The sequence below is a fragment of the Balaenoptera borealis genome, assembly GCF_965194805.1.
Source record: "Balaenoptera borealis genome assembly, chromosome: 21".
In the NCBI taxonomy this organism is placed as follows: domain Eukaryota; kingdom Metazoa; phylum Chordata; class Mammalia; order Artiodactyla; family Balaenopteridae; genus Balaenoptera; species Balaenoptera borealis.
The window spans coordinates 24,950,910-24,970,945 of NC_138880.1; the positions used below are offsets into that span (position 1 = coordinate 24,950,910).

General features: G+C 43.4%; 1 protein-coding gene and 1 long non-coding RNA gene across 4 annotated transcripts in view; one reads left to right on the forward strand and one right to left on the reverse strand.

Moving 5' to 3' along the window:
• The first annotated feature begins 155 nt into the window (after positions 1-155).
• On the forward strand, positions 156-16,076 carry LOC309619783. Its single transcript, XR_014239226.1, has 5 exons — positions 156-6,657; positions 6,990-7,969; positions 10,193-11,107; positions 11,707-12,462; positions 14,547-16,076. It is a non-coding gene; the product is annotated as an uncharacterized lncRNA (long non-coding RNA).
• TRAPPC11 (trafficking protein particle complex subunit 11) overlaps positions 11,515-20,036 on the reverse strand; it is a 45,962-nt gene continuing 37,440 nt past the window's right edge. The window contains exons 30-32 of one of the 3 annotated variants that reach the window (XR_014239173.1): positions 17,907-18,568; positions 17,495-17,533; positions 11,515-14,484 (exon numbers count right to left, since the gene is read on the reverse strand). Coding sequence is in view for 1 of the 3 variants with exons in the window: in XM_082375173.1 (XP_082231299.1) it covers positions 18,524-18,568 (45 nt within the window). In the remaining 2 variants the exon portion in view is untranslated. Of the gene's footprint in view, positions 14,485-16,064; positions 17,534-17,580; positions 18,569-20,036 lie in introns of those variants that run through there. The other 2 variants (XR_014239174.1, XM_082375173.1) reach the window with 2 other exon arrangements.

Below are 20,036 nucleotides of genomic sequence, written 5' to 3' on the forward strand. Positions count from 1 at the left end.
ACTCTCTCCTAGGGATTTCCCTGGTGGCACAGTGGTTAAGATTCTGCCTGCCAATGCAGGGGACACGGGTTTGAGCCCTGGTCCGGGAAGATCCCACATGCCGCGGAACAACTGAGCCCATGCGCCACAACTACTGAGCCTGCGCTCTAGAGCCCGCGAGCCACAACTACTGAAGCCCGCATGCCTAGAGCCCATGCTCCAAAACAGGAGAAGCCATCGCAATGAGAAGCCCGTGCGCCACAACGAAGAGTAGCCGCCGCTCGCCACAACTAGAGAAAGCCTGCGTGCAACAACAAAGACCCAATGCAGCCAAATATAAATAAATAAATTAATTTTAAAAACCCCAAAAAACAAAAAAAAAAACAAAAACTCTATCCTAGGAGGAAAAACTCTCTCCTACCCTGAGTAAAAATCTTCTAGTAGTAGAATAAATTGATCAGGTCAGAGCACTGGATATAAAGAAGGTACAAAGGAATAAGATCTTATAACTGTGGAGGTGAATCCATGGAATGAAATACTTTGAAGTGACAATGGGGAGCCTTCAAGACAGAAAGCACCTTGGCCTAGCCCCTACTCCCTGCATGGCAATATTGCTTTTAAATTATAGGAAAACCCATCTTATATAAGTATAAACATTAGAAAAGAAGTGTAAATCAAATATGAAGATATTTTAAGGAAAATGAGAAAAATGAACTAAATACTGCATTGGCAGATAAAGAGGCATACCAGAAAAACACAGCCACAAAGCAGATTGAGAAATGTTTCCTAATAGAAAATGAACTAACAATAATTTTTAAAACTGTAATAAGTTACAGAAACATGACATAAATATGACATATGAAAGTTCAAAAATAAGACAGTACCACAAGAGGGATGTGTCAAATAAGAGTCGAGTGAGCTCAGGAAAAAAATAAAACATAATATTTTATGAACTAAGCCTAAGCTAGAAGTTACACAAGAAAAATTAGACGTCACAGAAAGCATAACAAGGGAGATTGAGGTTATAAAGGAGGAAATTAAACAAATAAAGAAAAAGATTGTTTATAAAGGTAGATGTAGAAAATAGGCAAAGAAAAATCCAACAGTGTACAACTGGAGTTCCTGAAGAAGGAAACCAAATCAATAGATCAGAGCAAATACTAACTTAAGAAATCTGTGATGAGATAAAAAGACACTTGAGTCTATATATTGAATGGGGTCAGTATGTACCTGGGAAACTCAACCAGAATCATCCACAGTGAGACACATTCTAATTAAACTACTGGAATTGAAAGATAAATTCATTTCGGTCTCCAGACACAACCCACCACCACCAAATATCAATTTTTTGATGGAAAAAAGGACAAATTTGAAATGAAACTCTGTTCATACAAAAACCTGCACAAGAATGTTCATAAAGACTTCATTCACAGTAGTCAAAACTGGAAACAACTAAATGCCCTTCAACAGTGAGTGGTTAAACAACCTGGTACATCTGTACCATGGAAATCTACTCAAGGATTAAAAGATATGAACTATTGATACAGGCAATAGCTTGGATGAGTTTCCAGAGAATTTCTGGAGAATTATTGTGAGTGAGAAATGCCAGTCCCCAGCGGTTACGAATTCTATGGCTTCATTTATATAACATTCTTGAAATGACGAAATTATAGAAATGGAGAACAGGTTAGTTGTTGCCAGAGTTTAGGAACCACATGGTGGGTAGGAGGTAGACAAGGTTATAAAAAGTCAACATGAGGAATCCTTGTGGAGATGTGTCTTGAGTGTGGCGGTGAAGATACGAGAAAATTGCATAGAACTGAATACACACACACATATATATGCAAAACACAGTTAAAACTGGGGAAATCTGAATGAGATTGGTAGATTGAACCAATGTCAAAATCCTGGTGTGACATTGTACTCTAGCTTTATAAGATGTTACCTTTGGGGACACTGGTAAAGGATACACAAGATCTTTCTGTATTATTTCTTACAAATGCATGTGAATCTATAATGATCTCAAAATAAAAAGTTTAATTTAAAAAGTGCACTGCTCTGAGCTAACCAATGTTTCAAATCAGTCAACACAGAGGAAATTTCGATGACGAGGATGATGGTAGTCATGGTGATAGTGGTGATTATGATACTAATTACCATTTACTGAGCTGTCACCGCAGGTTCCAAGAGAACTGAGGCTTCCTCTTAGTCTCCACTGCACCCCGAAGACTAGCACACTATTGAATAAATATTTGTTGAATAGCTGGTATTGAGCAAATACTGGTTGAATAAATGAACAATTCTGCAAGATACCTATTATTATTCTCATGCTTCAGATAAGAAAGCTGGGACTTAAAAAGGTTAAGTAATACCCAAACGTCACACAACTTATAAAGAGAAAAGTTAGGATCAGCTGATCACAAAGTCTGCTATTAATAATGACATCAGTCTCCCAAAACGCTAGTGTAACTTCCAATAAACCACCATGAATGCTCTTCATTTTGGTATCACCACTTTAACTGCCTGGCATCTCTCTGCTGAATCTCATGACTATTCTTATTTATAGTGATGCATCCTCAGCCCTCCCCCCTGTCTCCTTGTTCTCTGAGCATCCTTGTGAGACATTATAATTAGTGCCACTGCGTGTGAAGGGAAAAGGAGACTAGTTTACGTGTGTTCAGAAAATCTACCAATGACTAGAGCATTTTTTTAAAGCATGTTAGATACTTCAGGAATTTCCACTAATTTCTGAGAATACACTTAGGAATCACCTTATGAATTGATCTTATTCCAATTTAAGCTGCCCACATAAAAATCTGCGAATGGATCCGCTGTCAGGCATGAGAAATAGTTTGAAAATAATAGGTCTGGCTGCTTCGGGGAAAGACTATTTAGGAAACAAACTCCCCTGATGTAAAGAATAAACACTGGAAGTAAATTCTCCAAGATGTGCAAAGTCTTTATCATTAGGTAATGAGATTATGAGTTCTTTTTGTTTTTCTGCATTTTTCAAGTTTTCTGCTCTGCATGTATATTACTCTTAAAAATAATGTAGTAAAAATAAGAAAATGAGTAGTCTAGGTAAAAATTTTACAAACTTTTTAATTAAAAAAAAAATGATATTCTGGTATAAACCTATCTTAGCCCAGGTTGTCTAGAAATCAGAATGAAGGACAATGCATTTGTGCTAACACTTCATCGGGGAGAGCGATCCTGGGAAGGAGCGAGAACAAATATTATAAGAACAGTACTGAGCTGTTCAGAAGCACAGCTGATTCTCCATCTTACGGGAGGTCTTCAGAGGGGCTCAATAAACTAACAGATGTCTTGAAACAGTCCATGGGGGGAGGAAGAGAGAAGAATTTATTCGTCAACTGCCATCTCTCACCTGCCAAAGTTTACCCTGCAGGATGTTAACTCCTCATCTCCTGGGGGAGTGGGGGGCGGTATCTCCAAGCAGCCAGTGGGAAAGCAGACCCCAAGACAGCGGTGGCGGACTCTTCCCACCACGCCCCTCCCCCGCCATCTGCAGCCATCAGCCTCAGGGGCCTGTCCAGGGGGACAGTGAGTGTGGGTTCCATGAGGTTCCCAGGGGTCCCCTGGCTCTGTGGCAGGAGGCCGGGGAGCAACAGGACCCCCCAGAGCACCACCATGGCGCCCTGGCCCAGTGAGCAGGTAGACGCCCACTTGCCATTGCTGTCAACACGAGATGGTGGCAGAGCTAGACAAGCTGCCTCCAGAAAAGATGGAGCTTCCTGTCTGGGAAGGCAGGCTGGTTAGGGGTCAGAGAACACAGGCCGGTGCCTCACGCAGGGCACCGAGAACAGGCTGTCAATATGTGCTGTCCACAACGGTGCCTCTTTGGGCCTTCAAGGGGGAAACATCAGAGAGGGAAAAGTTCTAGGTTCTATGTATCTGTGACTCACATCCTGACGCCTTGATTTTGATGAGAAAAAATTTTAAATCACCCTCCTTTTTACTGCAGAGAAAATAAGATAGCAAAATCTTGCAGGGAACTTTCACTGAGATTCGGAAATGACACTGCCCAGCTGGATGTCTCAGGATAATGCTCAGATTCACTGGTCCCAGCATCTCTCCTTCTAGGGCATTCGCAGCACACGGCTCTAGGGACCACCCGTCACAGAGTTCAATGTGGATGGATCTGGGCAACACGGCAGTCCGACCACGCCTCTTCCCCTTCCTTATATCCATAGGGAGGCGACCGGGACTCCAAATTCGGAAATACAATTTTCTTACAGATTGGGGTCCCGAAGACACAAGAAAAAGAAAAACAGGAAGCGGGAGGGAGAGTGACGTCTGCAAGGGCTTCTGTCCAGCTCCTCCTAGGACTGTCCTGCTTTACTGAGGCCTTGGGCTGGTGACTCCGTTCTTAATTTTGTGATGATGAAAATGCCATACAGAGTTTTGGAAGAAACATCCAAAAAACAAAATAGCATTACAATCTGCATCATATTTTACCTTTCTAGAAGAGTCCCCCCTTCCCCAAAGATAGCATTTTCTACTGTCTAGAGCTTTCACTGGGGCACGGGACACAGAAACAGAGCTTGCGGAAAGACAAGAGGATTTTGCAAAGGGAAACAGAGGCCGGTGGCTCTGGTGTCTGAATTACACAAATTACATTGGTCCCTTGGCCTTTTTGACAAGGATCGTTGGCATCCTTAGTGTGGGTTACCGATGTCCCAGTCACTCTCACATTTACAGGGAGCTGGAAATGAGAATAATGGGCACAGTTGGACTCATCTGGGTTTTGGTTTCGGCTCTTCCATGCCTCAAGACTTTGTTGGGATGGGACTTGGAAGCTTCTAGGGATCACGCATGGCTGTGGCCTGTGGGTTTCATTGTCATTCAGATGGGGCCCATTTTTTTAGTGAATGACTGGATTCATAGTGGGCAAATGACCAATGGGCATGGGGTGGGTGAGGAAGGCGTTCTCCTGTCTAGATGTAAAAGTGAGAAAGAAAAAACAAAAAAGAAGAAGAAGAAGAGGGAGAGAGGGCAAGAAGTAAGAAAGAACAGGAAAGAGAAATCTCAAAAACTGGGAGATTTCCAAAGCGTAAGTCTGTAGTTTATCAATCTATGCCATAAATATTTACCAGTCCCTTCTAATGTGTCAGGAATGGTTCTAGGAGCTAGAGACAGATCAGCGAAGAAAACATGTCTTTGGAGCACTTACAATCTCGTGGTTCCACTGGAAGGCCCATTCAGGATTCTGTGGCAAGAAGGAAGCCATTAGGTCTTGTTTAGTGAAGACTTTGAAGCTCTTCGGGTCCCTTTGACATCATCCCCTAGTCAGAGATCTAAATAGAGATCTGCTTCCTACAATCCAAAAGCTGAGACACGACAGAGAATTCCCCCAGCCCCAGAGGACTGGCAATTGGAAGAGAACCAGCTCAATGAACATGTCGTCAAGCAACAGATCAGAGTCACCAACATCCTGAGGAACCTTCTGGGTAAGAGAAAAGCATCCTGGCTATAACTACAGTGGGGGCTCATCTGCTTCTTCCTTGAGTGGCCGCAAAACAGGAGCACATCTTTATCTTCAGAATCTCTCCAGGAATCCACACGGGTGCTTCCAGTGGGTATATTGGTATTGTATCACCAGGTGTGCCCATCCATGGACTCTCTTCCCACTGGTGCTGTGATACTGTGTTCTCTCTCTTTTTTTTTTTTTTAATAACATTTGTCATTTTTTCTTGTCAGAAAAAAAAACCCATTTACTGTTGAAAACACTTTAGAACAGATAAGTAAAATGAAGAAAATTAAAATCATCTATAATCCAATAATCCAAAAATAGAATTTGGTGCATATACTTCTGGTCTTTTTTCTTTGAGTATGTATTCGTGTTTTTGTAGTGTTTGTTTTGTTTTGTCTTACAAAGCAAGATCGTATCACACACACTGTTTTGTAACTTGCTTTTTTCTGCAACAGTATAGAGCGACCATTTTGAAAGGTGATTTCACCAGGGAGGAGGGCCCTTCTTACAAAGAAAGATTTGTCTGTTGGGGTTCGGGCCCCACTTGAGAGCTCTGAGCTCTGCCAAACCAAACAGAAAAGAAAGAATGAAGGAGGGACCTGGGTCTGGCAGCGCCGGCATCTGCAGGGCGGGCCACTCTCCCTTCCGGGCGAGGACATTCCAGAGGCACCTGAGTCCGATGCTCTCATCCCCTGGCCTCCCCTTCAGATACCATCCACCTTCTTCTGGACACAGAGATTCTCCACTCTTCTCTTCGGCATCCGAGGCGGGTTGGGGTGAGGGGGGCTTGGGGATGCCAGGGTGTTAGGACCCCGGGTGGAACGGCCCCCTCAGACCCCAGACACCTGCAAGTGGCCTGGAGGTTCTGAGCTAGACACATCCTCTGTCTTTCTGGACTATCATTCCTCCTGCAAAGAAAAGGTAAAACTGATACCGCTTCACCTCCTAGGTGGGCTTTGCAAAATCCTTAGAAGGCGTTTTGCATTAGCTTTAGAAACTCGCTGTGCAGGCCTCTCTGAGCGTGGCATCCTGCCCGCTTTCTGGAAGTGGCTGCACCACGTTTAAGCCAGGGGTGATCGCAGCGGGGTGAACGTCCATCTCAGAGGCGCTGGGGGTCTGTGAACTCCTTCAGGCTCAGCCCGCTGCAGCTCCAGACGGGAGCCGGGTCCCCGCATGAATGCAGCGTGAGCCCGGAGGGGATGCGGGGATGCTGGGATGCGGGGATGCTGGGATGCGGGAATGCGGGGATGCGGGGATGCGGGGATGCGGGGATGCTGGGATGCGGGGATGCGGGGATGCGGGGATGCGGGGATGCGTGCGTGGCAGGGAGCGTGCGTGCAGAGCCCGTGCTCACCCGCCCAGCCAGGGTTTCTGCAGGTCATTCAAGCAGGTGCAAGAAAATCTTTTCGCTTGCTCGCTCGTCACGGCTGGGTTCCGATTTTAAAACATAAAGGCTCCTTGTCCTGAAGTCACCCAGCCTGTCTAACCACTTTGGAAATTTCTTTCTGCTTCGCAGAACCCGGAGTCAGTCATCCGACGTCGTCCTGGGTAGTGAGCCGGAGTTATTCATGCACCAAGCCTCGAGCCTCGGAAGGGAGCAGCCCTGGTTTTCGTTTTCTGTGAGGGAGGGGGAAGCAACGCTTGAAAGGTTCAGCTTGCCCAGCGCGTTCAGACACACTTGACTTTGAGAACAGTAAACATTCTACTACCTGATAGAGGAGGAGGAATGATTAACCTGCAGAATAAAACATTGCGGTTAATGGTTGTGGGTGGGTATGGACACATGCTCTCTCCTTTGACCAGACTTTAATCAGGCTCCTCTGAGCACCTCTGCTCGACCAGGCCCGAACTGGGCTTCTCTCCCAGTCCTTGGAGAATCCTGTTTGGGCAAGAATCCTGCTAAATCAGTTTCATGGAAATCCCCACCTTGGTACCCGACCACCCTGGGCTGCCTTCAGCCAGAATTCTGTTGAGTTGGTCTAGCAAGAGCCCCCTTACCCCTTAGGTTTTCCCATCCCATTCCCATCTCAGTAATTTCCCATCCGCTGACCCCTGCCTGCTCCTTGCCTACAAATCCACATTTGTCCCTGTCGGAGTTGGAGTTGAATCAATCTCTCTCCCCTGCAAAACCGCATTGCAATGGCCCCTCTTGAATAAGTCTGGCTAACTGTCTTTAACAGGTGTCCTGAATAATTTTTTTTAACAGTATCTGTGTCTGTGTTGAAAGATCCATCATGCAGTGATTACCGGTTTTCAAAGAATTCGTATAAAATCCATTTATTAAATATCATTTAATCACTCCTTCATGTCAGGCTCTTGCACTAATTCCCCAAGGGAATCACTTGGAACATCTATAATATTGATTTGAAGTGTGTGGTTGGCAGAGGTCTGCAGGAGTGGATGTCTGACACCAGTTTGTAGTTTTCTTGTTGGTCTTATCCTTACAGCTGAAGATTCCTTGTCAACTTTACTTTTCAAAGCAGAAGCTCTAAGCAGGTGAGTACAGGCATAGGATCCCTCTGTGTGGAAGAAGCCAGATGGAGGGTGCTGGGTGTCCTTTAGAGAAGGTGACAGCTGCCACCAAGATGTCAGAAGGCCATCACACCAACCTCCCTGTTCTCCAGCCTTTCATTTACGTGATTATTTCATAAGAAGAGGGGAGAAAAGGAGAGGACCAACAAACCAAAACGAAAACCAAAGCTCTTGAATAACACGAGAGTTAGTGAAGTTACCACTCATTATCCTGAAAATTATAAAGAGAAAGAATCAAGTTATTAAAAATTCTCTCTTTCCTATAGGAACTATATTTTAGGGTAATTAAATAGACCTAGTAGTTGAGGGGGAAAGAAGCTTCTATATAGTATAATTCTAGCCAATAAATGCAGGACAGTATATTAAAATTACATTTTCAAAAACAGAAATATAGATCAATGGAACAGGATAGAAAGCCCAGAGATAAACCCACGCACATATGGTCACCTTATCTTTGATAAAGGAGGCAAGCATATACAGTGGAGAAAAGACAGCCTCTTCAATAAGTGGTGCTGGGAAAATTGGACAGATACATGTAAAAGTATGAAATTAGAACACTCCCTGACACCATGCACAAAAATAAACTCAAAATGGATTAAAGACCTAAGTGTAAGACCAGACACTATCAAACTCTTAGAGGAAAACATAGGCAGAACACTCTATGACATACATCACAGCAAGATTCTTTTTGACCCAGCTCCCAGAGAAATGGAAATAAGAACACAAATAAACAAATGGGACCTAATGAAACTTAAAAGCTTTTGCACAGCAAAGGAAACCATAAACAAGACCAAAAGACAACCATCAGAATGGGAGAAAATATTTGCAAATGAAGCAACTGACAAAGGATTAATCTCCAAGATTTACAAGCAGCTCATGCAGCTCAATAACAAAAAAACGAACAACCCAATCCAAAAATGGGCAGAAGACCTAAATAGACATTTCTCCAAAGAAGATATACAGATGGCCTACAGACACATGAAAGAATGCTCAACATCATTAATCATTAGAGAAATGCAAATCAAAACTACAATGAGATATCATCTCACACCGGTCAGAATGGCCATCATCAAAAAATCTAGAAACAATAAATGCTGGAGAGGGTGTGGAGGAAAGGGAACTCTCCTGCACTGTTGGTGGGAATGTAAATTGATACAGCCGCTATGGAGAACAGTATGGAGGTTCCTTAAAAAACTACAAATAGAACTACCATACGACCCAGCAATCCCACTACTGGGCATATACCCTGAGAAAACCATAGTTCAAAAAGAGTCATGTACCAAAATGTTCATTGCAGCTCTATTTACAATAGCCAGGACATGGAAGCAACCTAAATGTCCATCGACAGATGAATGGATAAAGAAGATGTGGCACATATATACAATGGAATATTACTCAGCCATAAAAAGAAATGAAATGGAGGTATTTGTAATGAGGTGGATGGAGTTAGAGTCTGTCATACAGAGTGAAGTAAGTCAGAAAGAGAAAAACAAATACAGTATGCTAACACATATATACGGAATCTAAGGGAAAAAAAAAAGGCCATGAAGAACCTAGTGGCAAGACGGGAATAAAGACACAGACCTACTAGAGAATGGACTTGAGGATATGGGGAGGGGGTGGGGTGAGATGTGATAGGGTGAGAGAGTGTCATGGACATATATACACTACCAAATGTAAAATAGATAGCTAGTGGGAAGCAGCCGCATAGCACAGGGAGATCAGCTCGGTGCTTTGTGACCACCTAGAGGGGTGGGATGGGGAGGGTGGGAGGGAGGGAGATGCAAGAGGGAAGAGATATGGGAACATATTGTATATGTATAACTGATTAACTTTGTTATAAAGCAGAAGCTAACACACCATTGTAAGGCAATTATACTTCAATAAAGATGTTTTAAAATAAAATAAAATAAAATAAAATTACATTTTGCAACTTCTAATTAAGTAACTGATTCAGACAATTGCCAGTGATGGATGTTCAGCTGAACCTTATAATAAAGGGATTAGGCTGTCATTCTCTAAACTCATTGATCCATCTTCGCATGACTAAAAGTGAGGCAATCAGACCTGTGTGGCAATAGGATGTGTAGCATGTCATCTATGAGATATTATTACAGAAAAAAAGCAGGGCGGAGGCAGGCAGAAAGGGACTCAGACAAGCTTTGAAGTGTAACTCCCCATCCACAGGAAAGCCAAGGGACAGAGAAACAAGCCAAATGACACCCTGGGGAAGCAGTCAGCCAACACCAGGATGTGGAATATTTTACAAGACGTTGACTGCATGTCTTCAACTGGTCAATGATAAGGGATAGAAAGGAGGAAGGGACTGTTCTACATTAAATGAAACTCAAAAAAGACTTGAGACATAATTAAATATAATGATGGACCTTGTTTGGATGCTAATTCAAACAAACCAACTGTAAAAAGACTGCTTCGTCAATCAGGGAAAATTGAACTTATATTGTGTATCAGGCAACCTTTAAGGAATTACTGGTAATTATGAGATGTAATAAGGTATTGTGGTTATGTTTTTAAAAGTCCTTTTATTTATGGGTGAAATTACGTAAGAGGGGAATAGATGTGGGTGCAATATCATGTAGATGGTAGATGGCAAAGTATGAATGGCTATAGAGCTGAGTACAAGCATGGAAGTGTGTTATTGTCTCTACTTTTGTGTATGTTTGAAAATTTTCACTATAAAAATGAAATAAAATAAAGGGTAGCGATTAGAAGTAGAGAAAATATTGCAAATGTAGTCTGAGCAACTGGTAAGCACTAACACCTCTGATAAACGCATGAACTATCACAGAGCTCCTCCCACCCTGTGTTTAAACGATTCAATATTTAAACACATCTTGAACATAGGGCTTCTTATTGTTTCCTGTTAAATTTGGCATTTGGGATTCAGTCCTTTGCTGAGACAGTGGTTTTTGATTATCACCCAGGGTCAAAGATTTCTCAAGCTACAATTCTTCAATACTCTAATGAGCATTATACAACTAACAAGAAGACACGCTTCGTTCAAAAATCCTCGAATTCCAACAGAAAAAGCCCTGTCCTCCAGAAGCAGCGGTGCTGACAGCAGCAAGCATTGTTTCAGTTGTAAGTGAGTTTCAGGCCTCCCCTAATTCTCTTATCACTGAATAGGAACCTATCGGGTAGGAAAAGCAAAGCCAGCTTTACTCAGCGCTGGACAGGTCTGTCTACACTATGAACGCTTGGTGAGCCTGGGGGCCGTCTGGTGTGGACGCCAGCCAGCACCCCTTCATCACCTGCAAAGCTCTTCCCTGATATGTTTACTTTACAAACTTTCATGTGCCCTCAAAACCCAGCTCGCATAACAGGATCTGTTCAAGGATGATGGAAACACATTCCCATACAAGAAAAACACAGAGTAATTTCATGAGGATCATGAAAACAACTCCAGGGTCACTTCTGGAGGAAGCCATGCCTGTCTGCTGCTTCATCACTCGATCCCTATAAATCACCTCCACTGGGGTTCCTTTCTACATGGAAAGTTACAGACATATCCAAAAGTAGTGCCCCCAGGCACCCTTTACCCACTTTTAACAACTATTAACATTTAAAAAATCTGGTTTCATCCACTTCTCCCCAACCTGGTTTTTTGTCTTCTGGAGCATTTTAAAGCAATTCCCACACATCCCATCAGTTCACCAGTCTTGTACCCACTTCTATTGCAGCAAGCGCATGGCAGTGGAATGTGTTTGCACGTCAGTGTCTCCTGCTGGACCACTGATCTTCAGGAAGAGGATTCCTTTATGCTTTAGCAACCAGCACAGAAACTGGCCCATGGCAGGCACTCGATAAACACTTGGAATTCAACGTGTAATTAAGGTCAACAGCTTTATTGCCATAGACTTAAGGTCTTTTTTTCCTCTTTTTTTTTTTGGCTGCGCCGCGCAGCTTGTGGGATCTTAGTTCCATGACCAGGGATCAAACCCACGTCCCCCTGCACTGGAAACATGAAGTCTTAACCACTGGACCACCAGGGAAGTCCCAAGAACAGGTCTTAATTCACAGAATGCATAATGCCTCAGTCATCAAATCCATATTTAGCCCAAACTCATTTATTTAGGAGCAAACACTGGCAGCATTAGAGTGGTGGCTGTGTAGCATAGTGGTTAAGCACGTGGGCTCTGCAGGCAGAGTGCCTTGAATTGAATCCCAGCTCTTCCACCAGTTGCCGTGTCATTGGGTAGGACAGACTGTATTTTCCAAAGATGGCTGCAATGATCTCTCCTGTCCCCCCCTGTTCTTCTAGGATGTGGCCATTTCCCCGTCAGGAGGTAGGGTTTATATTCCCTCCTCTTAAATGTGAATGGGCCTGTGACCATAGTTGAAGTGATGTTATGTGATATACAAGGCCAGGTCATAGAAGGCAATGCATCTTCCACCTTGCCGGCTAGACCACCCACACTGGAGCTCTGTGCTGCCATGTAAGCATCCAACTACCCTGAGACCGCCATGCTGTGAGGAAGCCCAAAGACCACATGGGAAGGTCCTGAGACTAAATGGAGAGATGCCTGGCTAGCCCCATGCTGCTTCAGCTCCCTTGTTCTCACAATCCCCACTATCCTAACTCCAGCTACTGTCAGATGAGCAACTGCCTGAGTGACGGCAAACCAGAACTACCCGGCCAAGCCCTTCCTGAATTCCTGACCCACTGAAACCATAAAAAATAATTGTTGTGTTAAGCCATCAAGTACTGGGATGATTTGTTTTGCAGTGATAACCAGAACATTGGGCAAGTTACTTAACTTCTCTGTGCCTCAGTTTCCACATCTTTAAAATGGGGATAATAACAGTACCTACACCATGGTGGGCTTTTAGTAAGAACAAAGTTGCCCGGCACACTGTAGCCCTCAATAACATCAGTAATTATCATTTGCGAAATATACATGGTTTAGAAATCCTGATCAACCTAATAAAGATATTATTTGCCAGTTCTCATATGCCAGGCAGGCTGATACATTCTGGTAAAGGTGTATTCTATAAATGAAAAACTACTTCAAGATGGCTGTGAGTTTTGCATTCTCTCAACGACTGGGGAGAAAATAGAATTTAAAACATGGCTCGACCTGTCACTTGCATGGTATATGTCACCTGAAATGCAGGTGTGCCTGGCAGGGTTGACTTTGGTTACATGTTCTCCTCTGGTAAAACACGCTTCAGAAAGCAGACACAAAAGGCCCGGTGATCACTTTCTCTTTTGTTCTCGGGCACAGGTAAATTGAGTGGAAGGGAAAGTTTCTCATAAATTTGACCGTTGAAGAAAGAGAACCTGAATATACTTAAACTACAAATTTCTTTTCTCAAGCATGAAAACATGGGATTTCATACTCATTTGGTGAATTGTATGCAGTTCTTTAGTAGCTGTGTCTGAGAATGGCATCGTTGGCTAAAAGAAAAGGAAGATGGTGATGGGGCTCACCACAGGATGGCTTGAGGAGCCCTTGGTAGAAATGTTTCAGAACAAATCCACAAGCAAGAGAAAGTGCACATTTCTATTTGGTATCATGTATTCATTCAACAATCTCTAATCACTAATGCTGCACCTAACTGCTTCTTGACAATTATAGTCATTACTATTTATTCACTCAACCATTAAATAACACAACCCATCTCAAGTATTTTTTTACAGTAGGAGTTGGGACACTTTTAGTGCCTTTTCTGGGGTTTTAGGTCAAGAGGAAAGGTGTGTGCTGGGACTACATAGACCCTCCCCATTACAAGAGTAAGCTTAACTTTTCCACTTGTTTTGTCCTTGAAAGCACCCCCCTCTTTCACTGCAATGCCAATGTGGAAATCACAGCTCAGAATTTTTTTTTTTTTGTCTGCGTTGGGTCTTTGTTCCTGCGCGTAAGCTTTCTCTAGTTGTGGCGAGCAGGGGCTACTCTTCGTTGTGGTGCGCGGGCTTCTCATTGCGGTGGCTTCTCTTGTTGCGGAGCATGGGCTCTAGGCGCGTGGGCTTCAGTAGTTGTGGCTCGTGAGCTCTAGAGCGCAGGCTCAGTAGTTGTGGCGCAAGGGTAAGTTCCTCCGTGGCATGTGGGATCTTCCCAGACCAGGGCTCGAACCCGTGTACCCTGCGTTGGCAGGCGGATTCTTTTTTTCTTTTTCTTTTTAGTGATGGATGTTAACTAGATTTATTGTGGTGATCATTTTGCAATACATACAAATATTGTATCATTATGTTGTATAACTGAAAACTAATATAATGTTGTATGTCAATTATACCTCCTCTATAAAAAAATAAATAAAACAGTGACAATTATACTACCTTACATACTTTTTTAATATTTAAACCTTGTAATTACAAAAAAACCAATAATTTGTAAAATCCAGTTTAAGACGTGAAGATGACAGCCAACATTTGTGTAGTCCAGAGAAAGCTGCCTATGAATTCACTGCTTTTCAAACTCCAAACCTTGCATATTTCCCACTCGCCATGCAATCTCCAACTAAGAAAATGAAATTAAACGAGAGTGGTTATTGGAATTATTTCATTTATTAACTATTGCAGGTGTTTGTTTAAACTGAATCCTGGCGTCCCAGATTCCCTGAAGACTGTTCAGACTTTCCAAGAGCAAGTACAAGTCAGAGGCATCTTCTTCTGATGATGGTAACAACACCACCTCCACCACAACCAACTCACTGTGCTTCCTGAGAAAGGGTCCTCTTCTAAGAGCCTGATGTGTATTGACTCACTGCCTCCTCACGATAACCCTATGAGGCACTGTGGTGGACAGACTCTAAAGGTGACCCCAGGATCCCCATCTTCTGTGTTCATACCTTTGTGTAATCACCCCACCCATACCTTTGAATGAGTGGTGGGTGGGACCTGGGACTTGCTTTTACTCACTAGAATACAGCAGAGGGAACATGATAACATGTGTGTGATTATAGTGCCTGGCTTGCTGGAACCTCTCTCCCCCTGGCTGGTTTTGAGAAAGCAAGTGGCCTTTGGTCACCAGCCAACAAGAAAATGAGTCCCTTGGTCCTACGACCACAAGGTCACACATTTTGCTAACACCTTCGGTGAGCTTGGGAGTGGATCCTCCCCCAGTCAAGTCTCAGATGAGACCTCAGCCCAGCCAGACCCTTTGACTTCAGTCTTGCTGAGGACCTGGCTGAGCTGTGCCTGGATTCCTGACCCAGGGAAACTGCAGACAATAAATATGTGTTGTTTCAAGCCACTGTGCGTGTAGTAGCATCGCTCTTCAGCAATAGATAACTAACACAGTGCTGTGGATATCTGCATCCTTGCTTTACAGGGGGAAGGTTAAATAAACAGTCCGCGTTCACGGAGCGAGTAAGAGGCAAGATGAAAAACCAGAAAGTCTGGGGTCTGGACGATCAGCGTTAACCACCGCGTGTTACTGCCTCTGCTGACATTTTATAGCCCACCTGTCTCACTCCCTCTTCTGAGGGTGGGGACTCCTGTCCTGAAGCCATGGGCCCCATTAGGGCACCAAACCCAATCCCTTGCAGCCCCGGTGCCAAGACTGTGGCATGGCGTTTGTGCCGGCACAAAGGAGAGAGCAGGGGTAATGGGCCATGACGTCCCTCCCACGGCCCTGGCAACTGGAAAGGAGCAAAGCTTGGTCCCACACCAAAGGTTCCGACTGCCAGGTAGATTCTTAACCACTGTGCCACCAGGGAAGCCCTACAGCTCAGATTTCTTAACACCTATTGTTAAGAACAGTATCAAGAGAGAGGCTTTTAATGTTCTGGGTGGAGTTATTAATGGGCCATGAAAGAAATGACTGAATGAAAATGAACGTAAAGAATCTTTTTTTTTCAAGTAATGTGAAGACATTTTTAAAAATCCAATGTAAGAGCCATGCTCTGGAAAGCCTCTTAGTAAAAAGAATTCAAGGATAAAGAATCTAAGACTTTCTGAGGAAAACTGAGTTGAAGTTGCACTTTTAGGATCACAGATATATAAAATTAAGCAAATTGGAAATTATTTTTATGCCAAAGACAATACCATCCTCATCCTCTTGGTAACACGCAACACTGATTATCCACCAGCTCTTACCTTCAAGAATCAGGAGTCAGGGCTTCCCTGGTGGCACAGTGGTTGAGAGTCCGCCTGCCAATGCAGGGGACACGGGTTCCGGCCCTGGTCCGGGAAGATTCCACATGCCGCGGAGCAACTAAGCCCGTGCGCCACAACTACTGAGCCTGCACTCTAGAGCTCGTGAGCCACAACTACTGAGCCCGTGTGCCACAACTACTGAAGCCCGCATGCCTAGAGCTCGTGCTCTGCAACAAGAGAAGCCACTGCAATGAGAAGCCTGCACACCACAATGAAGAGTAGCCCCCGCTCGCCGCAACTAGAGAAAGCCCGCAAGCAGCAACAAAGACCCAACACAGCCAAAAATAAATAAATTAATTAAAAAAGAAAAAAAAAAAAAAAGAATCAGGAGTCGAATTTTAATACATAGCTCCCCCAAATTCCAAATCTTTAATGCTTTATTTAAAAATTTATACCCCTGAGTGGTGCATAATACTGGTAAGGAGTAATACTGAGCATCAAATGGCAACATGGTACTAAGACAGAAGACAGGGTCCTCTCATGAGGGACAGATGATTGTGGCTGGTGCACAGAGGCAGGAAGGGAAAGACTCTGAGGTCCTGCTGGACACTTGTAACCTCAGTGAGTCAACAGCTCCTGCAATACTGTGACAGTTTTGTTTTGGGGACCCAGGAAGATCATGATTTCATGTATTTCTGAATTAAGACTTGCAATTTAAAAATAAGTGAATAGAATACATTCACAGTAAAATGAACGACATGGGAGAATTCCTGGTTGAGAAAGGATTACGCTATTGAGGGAAAGCACAGACCTGTTTATGCGGTGTATTTACACTCACACAAATCACACTGACATCAAGGCTAACAATTTTAAAGTGGATGCCAATGATCCACCTGTTCTGACACGCACTTAGTACTTCGTGTTTGACGATGGCGGTGTTAACACGTGAGACCTTTATTACATAAGCACGGCATGAGACGGACCTTTGAATTTTTCAGACATCAGGTTACATCCCCTTAGTGAGTCATGAAATCAATTCAGCAGGTTAAACCAGGAATATTTTTAACAAAACAGAGTAGGATATAAAATATAAGAGCATATAGAAAGTATTATTTCATGAAATTTTTGTTTACAGTTCCTCTTGAGTATTTAATTCTTATCATTCTCATACCGAGTCTATGAGATAGTATTATCATCGTCCACATCTTACAGGTAAGAACAGAGACAAACAAAGGGCGACATGAACAAAGTCACCGGAGCTGGGACTTGGCCCTAGACAATCCGACAAACTCCTGTGGCCTCCACCTGTAAAGCTGTGATAACAGGGAATTCACGTCCTCCCGGCCCGCCACCGCCCCAGTCTCCCCGAAGATGGGCAGCGCTGGCTCTAGAACACGGACCTATTTCCAGTCCTACACACTCCACCATACCTCTGCAACTGTGTTCTGAGTAAAAGCTGTTCCATGAAGCTGAAATCAAACAAGCGCAAAATAAATAAAAGATACATACAAGCATATCTGAAAGACAACATATTTATTTACATTATTCTTTTCCTTTTTGAAACTCCTACACTTTTAAATAATAAAAATCTCTGGGAAATGGGGTAGTTTTAAATTAAGATATTTTAACAAAGACGATTTTCACAATATGATTTTCATTTACATGAATTTCCAAAAGTTTTAAATAGTTCTTTTCAAATTGCACAACATAACTAAAAGCTCTTATTGAGACCTTGCACCTTTCTCAAAAACTTTTAGTTTAGGGAATTATGCTTAGAATCAGAATCTCGCAGTTCAGATACTGACAGGTAAGGATCTTGTTAACATACTTAAAAATACAAACCTGCTTCATAAATGATCCACGTTTTGGCTGCAAGCTGAACCTAGTTGACATGTTTTGATGGTAAGCAAAGATATTTTTTAGACATCTTAAATTGCTTTAAAACTTTCTGGAAGTTTTCTGCATCAGTCACGTGACTGCTTTCCGCTTCCTGTGTATGTATTCTGAGCACACACTAGATTCACGAGGATGGATTTACCTCCGGTTTAGCCAACTCTGAAAGAGACACCCAGGGATTCAGAACTTTCCTGGGGCAGACGCTGGCGCGTGTTCCCCTTGTCCAGTCATATTTCAGATGCTTAACTTTCCTCGGCCACTGCATGTGCAAATCCCTTACTTTGAAAAGACGTTACTATCCATAAAATGACTATCAACGGTAACAAAGGACTGATATCCTTTCACGTCACACTGACAGATTTCAAATATTTATTAGTGAAACTATAAGAGAGGATAGATTTTCCTAATATTTTAAGCATGAGTTCCTCTGAAGAGTTGGTATAACATCCATTAAAAACCGGCAAAGATTAACGTGTACCATGATCAAGCTACAGTTCACCATGAAAAACTTATACAGTTCTGTCCAGCGTCTCCGTAAGAACAGCCGAGGCCCGTCCTGAACATCACGCGGCAGCGATGGAGGCGTCGTCCATGAGTCGGCCCTGGGGCTGCCGAGTGGAAAACAAGACGGGTTTACAGAATGATAATGACAACAGTAGCGCTATTAATTGAAGAGATTTTGAAGTTCTTGGAACTGTTTCACGAAAACAGAAGAGACGTGTGCAAGTATCCAAACAAAATGTGTCGCTTTCCTCCTCTCCCCGCACCCTCGTTCTTCACGTGAGCCTGGGGACGGTGACCGCGCGGGCTCCACGCTGCCCACTCCCTCCGTGCCCAGTGGCAGACGCCACCAGCCGATCACACCCGCCCGCGGAGTCCACCTCGTCACTACTTTCCTCTTAACCTGGTGTTCTAGCAGCTACCGCCAATCTATCAAGGTGCCGCACGTGAAAGGGAACCTGGCCACCATTCCTGCTCGAGCGGTAAAGCTTTATCCTCTCTCTCCCTTGCTCAGCCTGTGTCCCGAGCTTTAAGCAGGCCACAAACCTGAGCTAACAGCAAGCTCTTTGGGATTCAAGGTTTCCCAATCTCCTGTTTGAGAAAAAGTGATTCACAGTGAACTCTAGGGTATTAACAACGAAGATTACAAGGATTGAAGCAGCAGATAAAAACAAAATTTCCCTTTCTCGAAGTTCACTGATTGAAACAATTCAAAACATCACATCAGAAGAAGAAAAGCTAAGAGTGATTAAAAGGTGTCATGACTGTTTTTAGGTGGAAAATTTCTGACAGGTCAGCAACACCCCAGAGAGTCATCGAGTAGCTAAAAGAATGAAATTCTTGCAAATGGCTACTTTACTGATGTACGTTAGCAGACCTTTGTGGGAAAAGCATGAGAGACGGTGTTTGGGACGTGAACTAGATTGGCATTACAACCTCAGCACCACAAGCCCACTGCTGTGTTTCAAGCAGCTGATTCCTGTGGGGCCCCTGGAGCAGTGAAGGGGGCGCTCCGGCTCTGATCTGTTGCTGGGCAGCTTTATGTCCGTACGTACGCCCGTGTGCACGTGTGTGTGAGTTAGGCATCTGAATGGGATGAACGAAAGAATAGGTTGCTGGTCTTTCATACTTCATGTAATTTTTAGGACTCATGGAGGACATTTAGTTTTAGAAACAGAATAAATGGCTCCACCAGGTCAAATCCTTACCAAACACAGCTTTACAAACAGGGACAGAGAACAATAAATTCGTGTTCTTATCATGCGATAAGAAAACAAATCTATTTTGCAAAGGAAGAAAAATACGGATCCAAGCTTGTTCTAGGGCGGCACTGTCCAGCAAAACTCTCCGTGAGGATGGAGACGCTCCACGTCAGTGCTGCTAGTTGCATGCCTACCGAGAGCTTGAGATGTGGCTAGTGCAACTGGTAACTAAACTTTAAATTAAGTTTTAATTAATTTTAATCTCAATAGGCACACGTGCTCGTGGCTACCATATTGGAATAGCACAGGTCTAAAGTTTAATAAAGGTATGACGGGATGTAAAATTTTAGTCAGTGATTGTTCATGAAGTGGA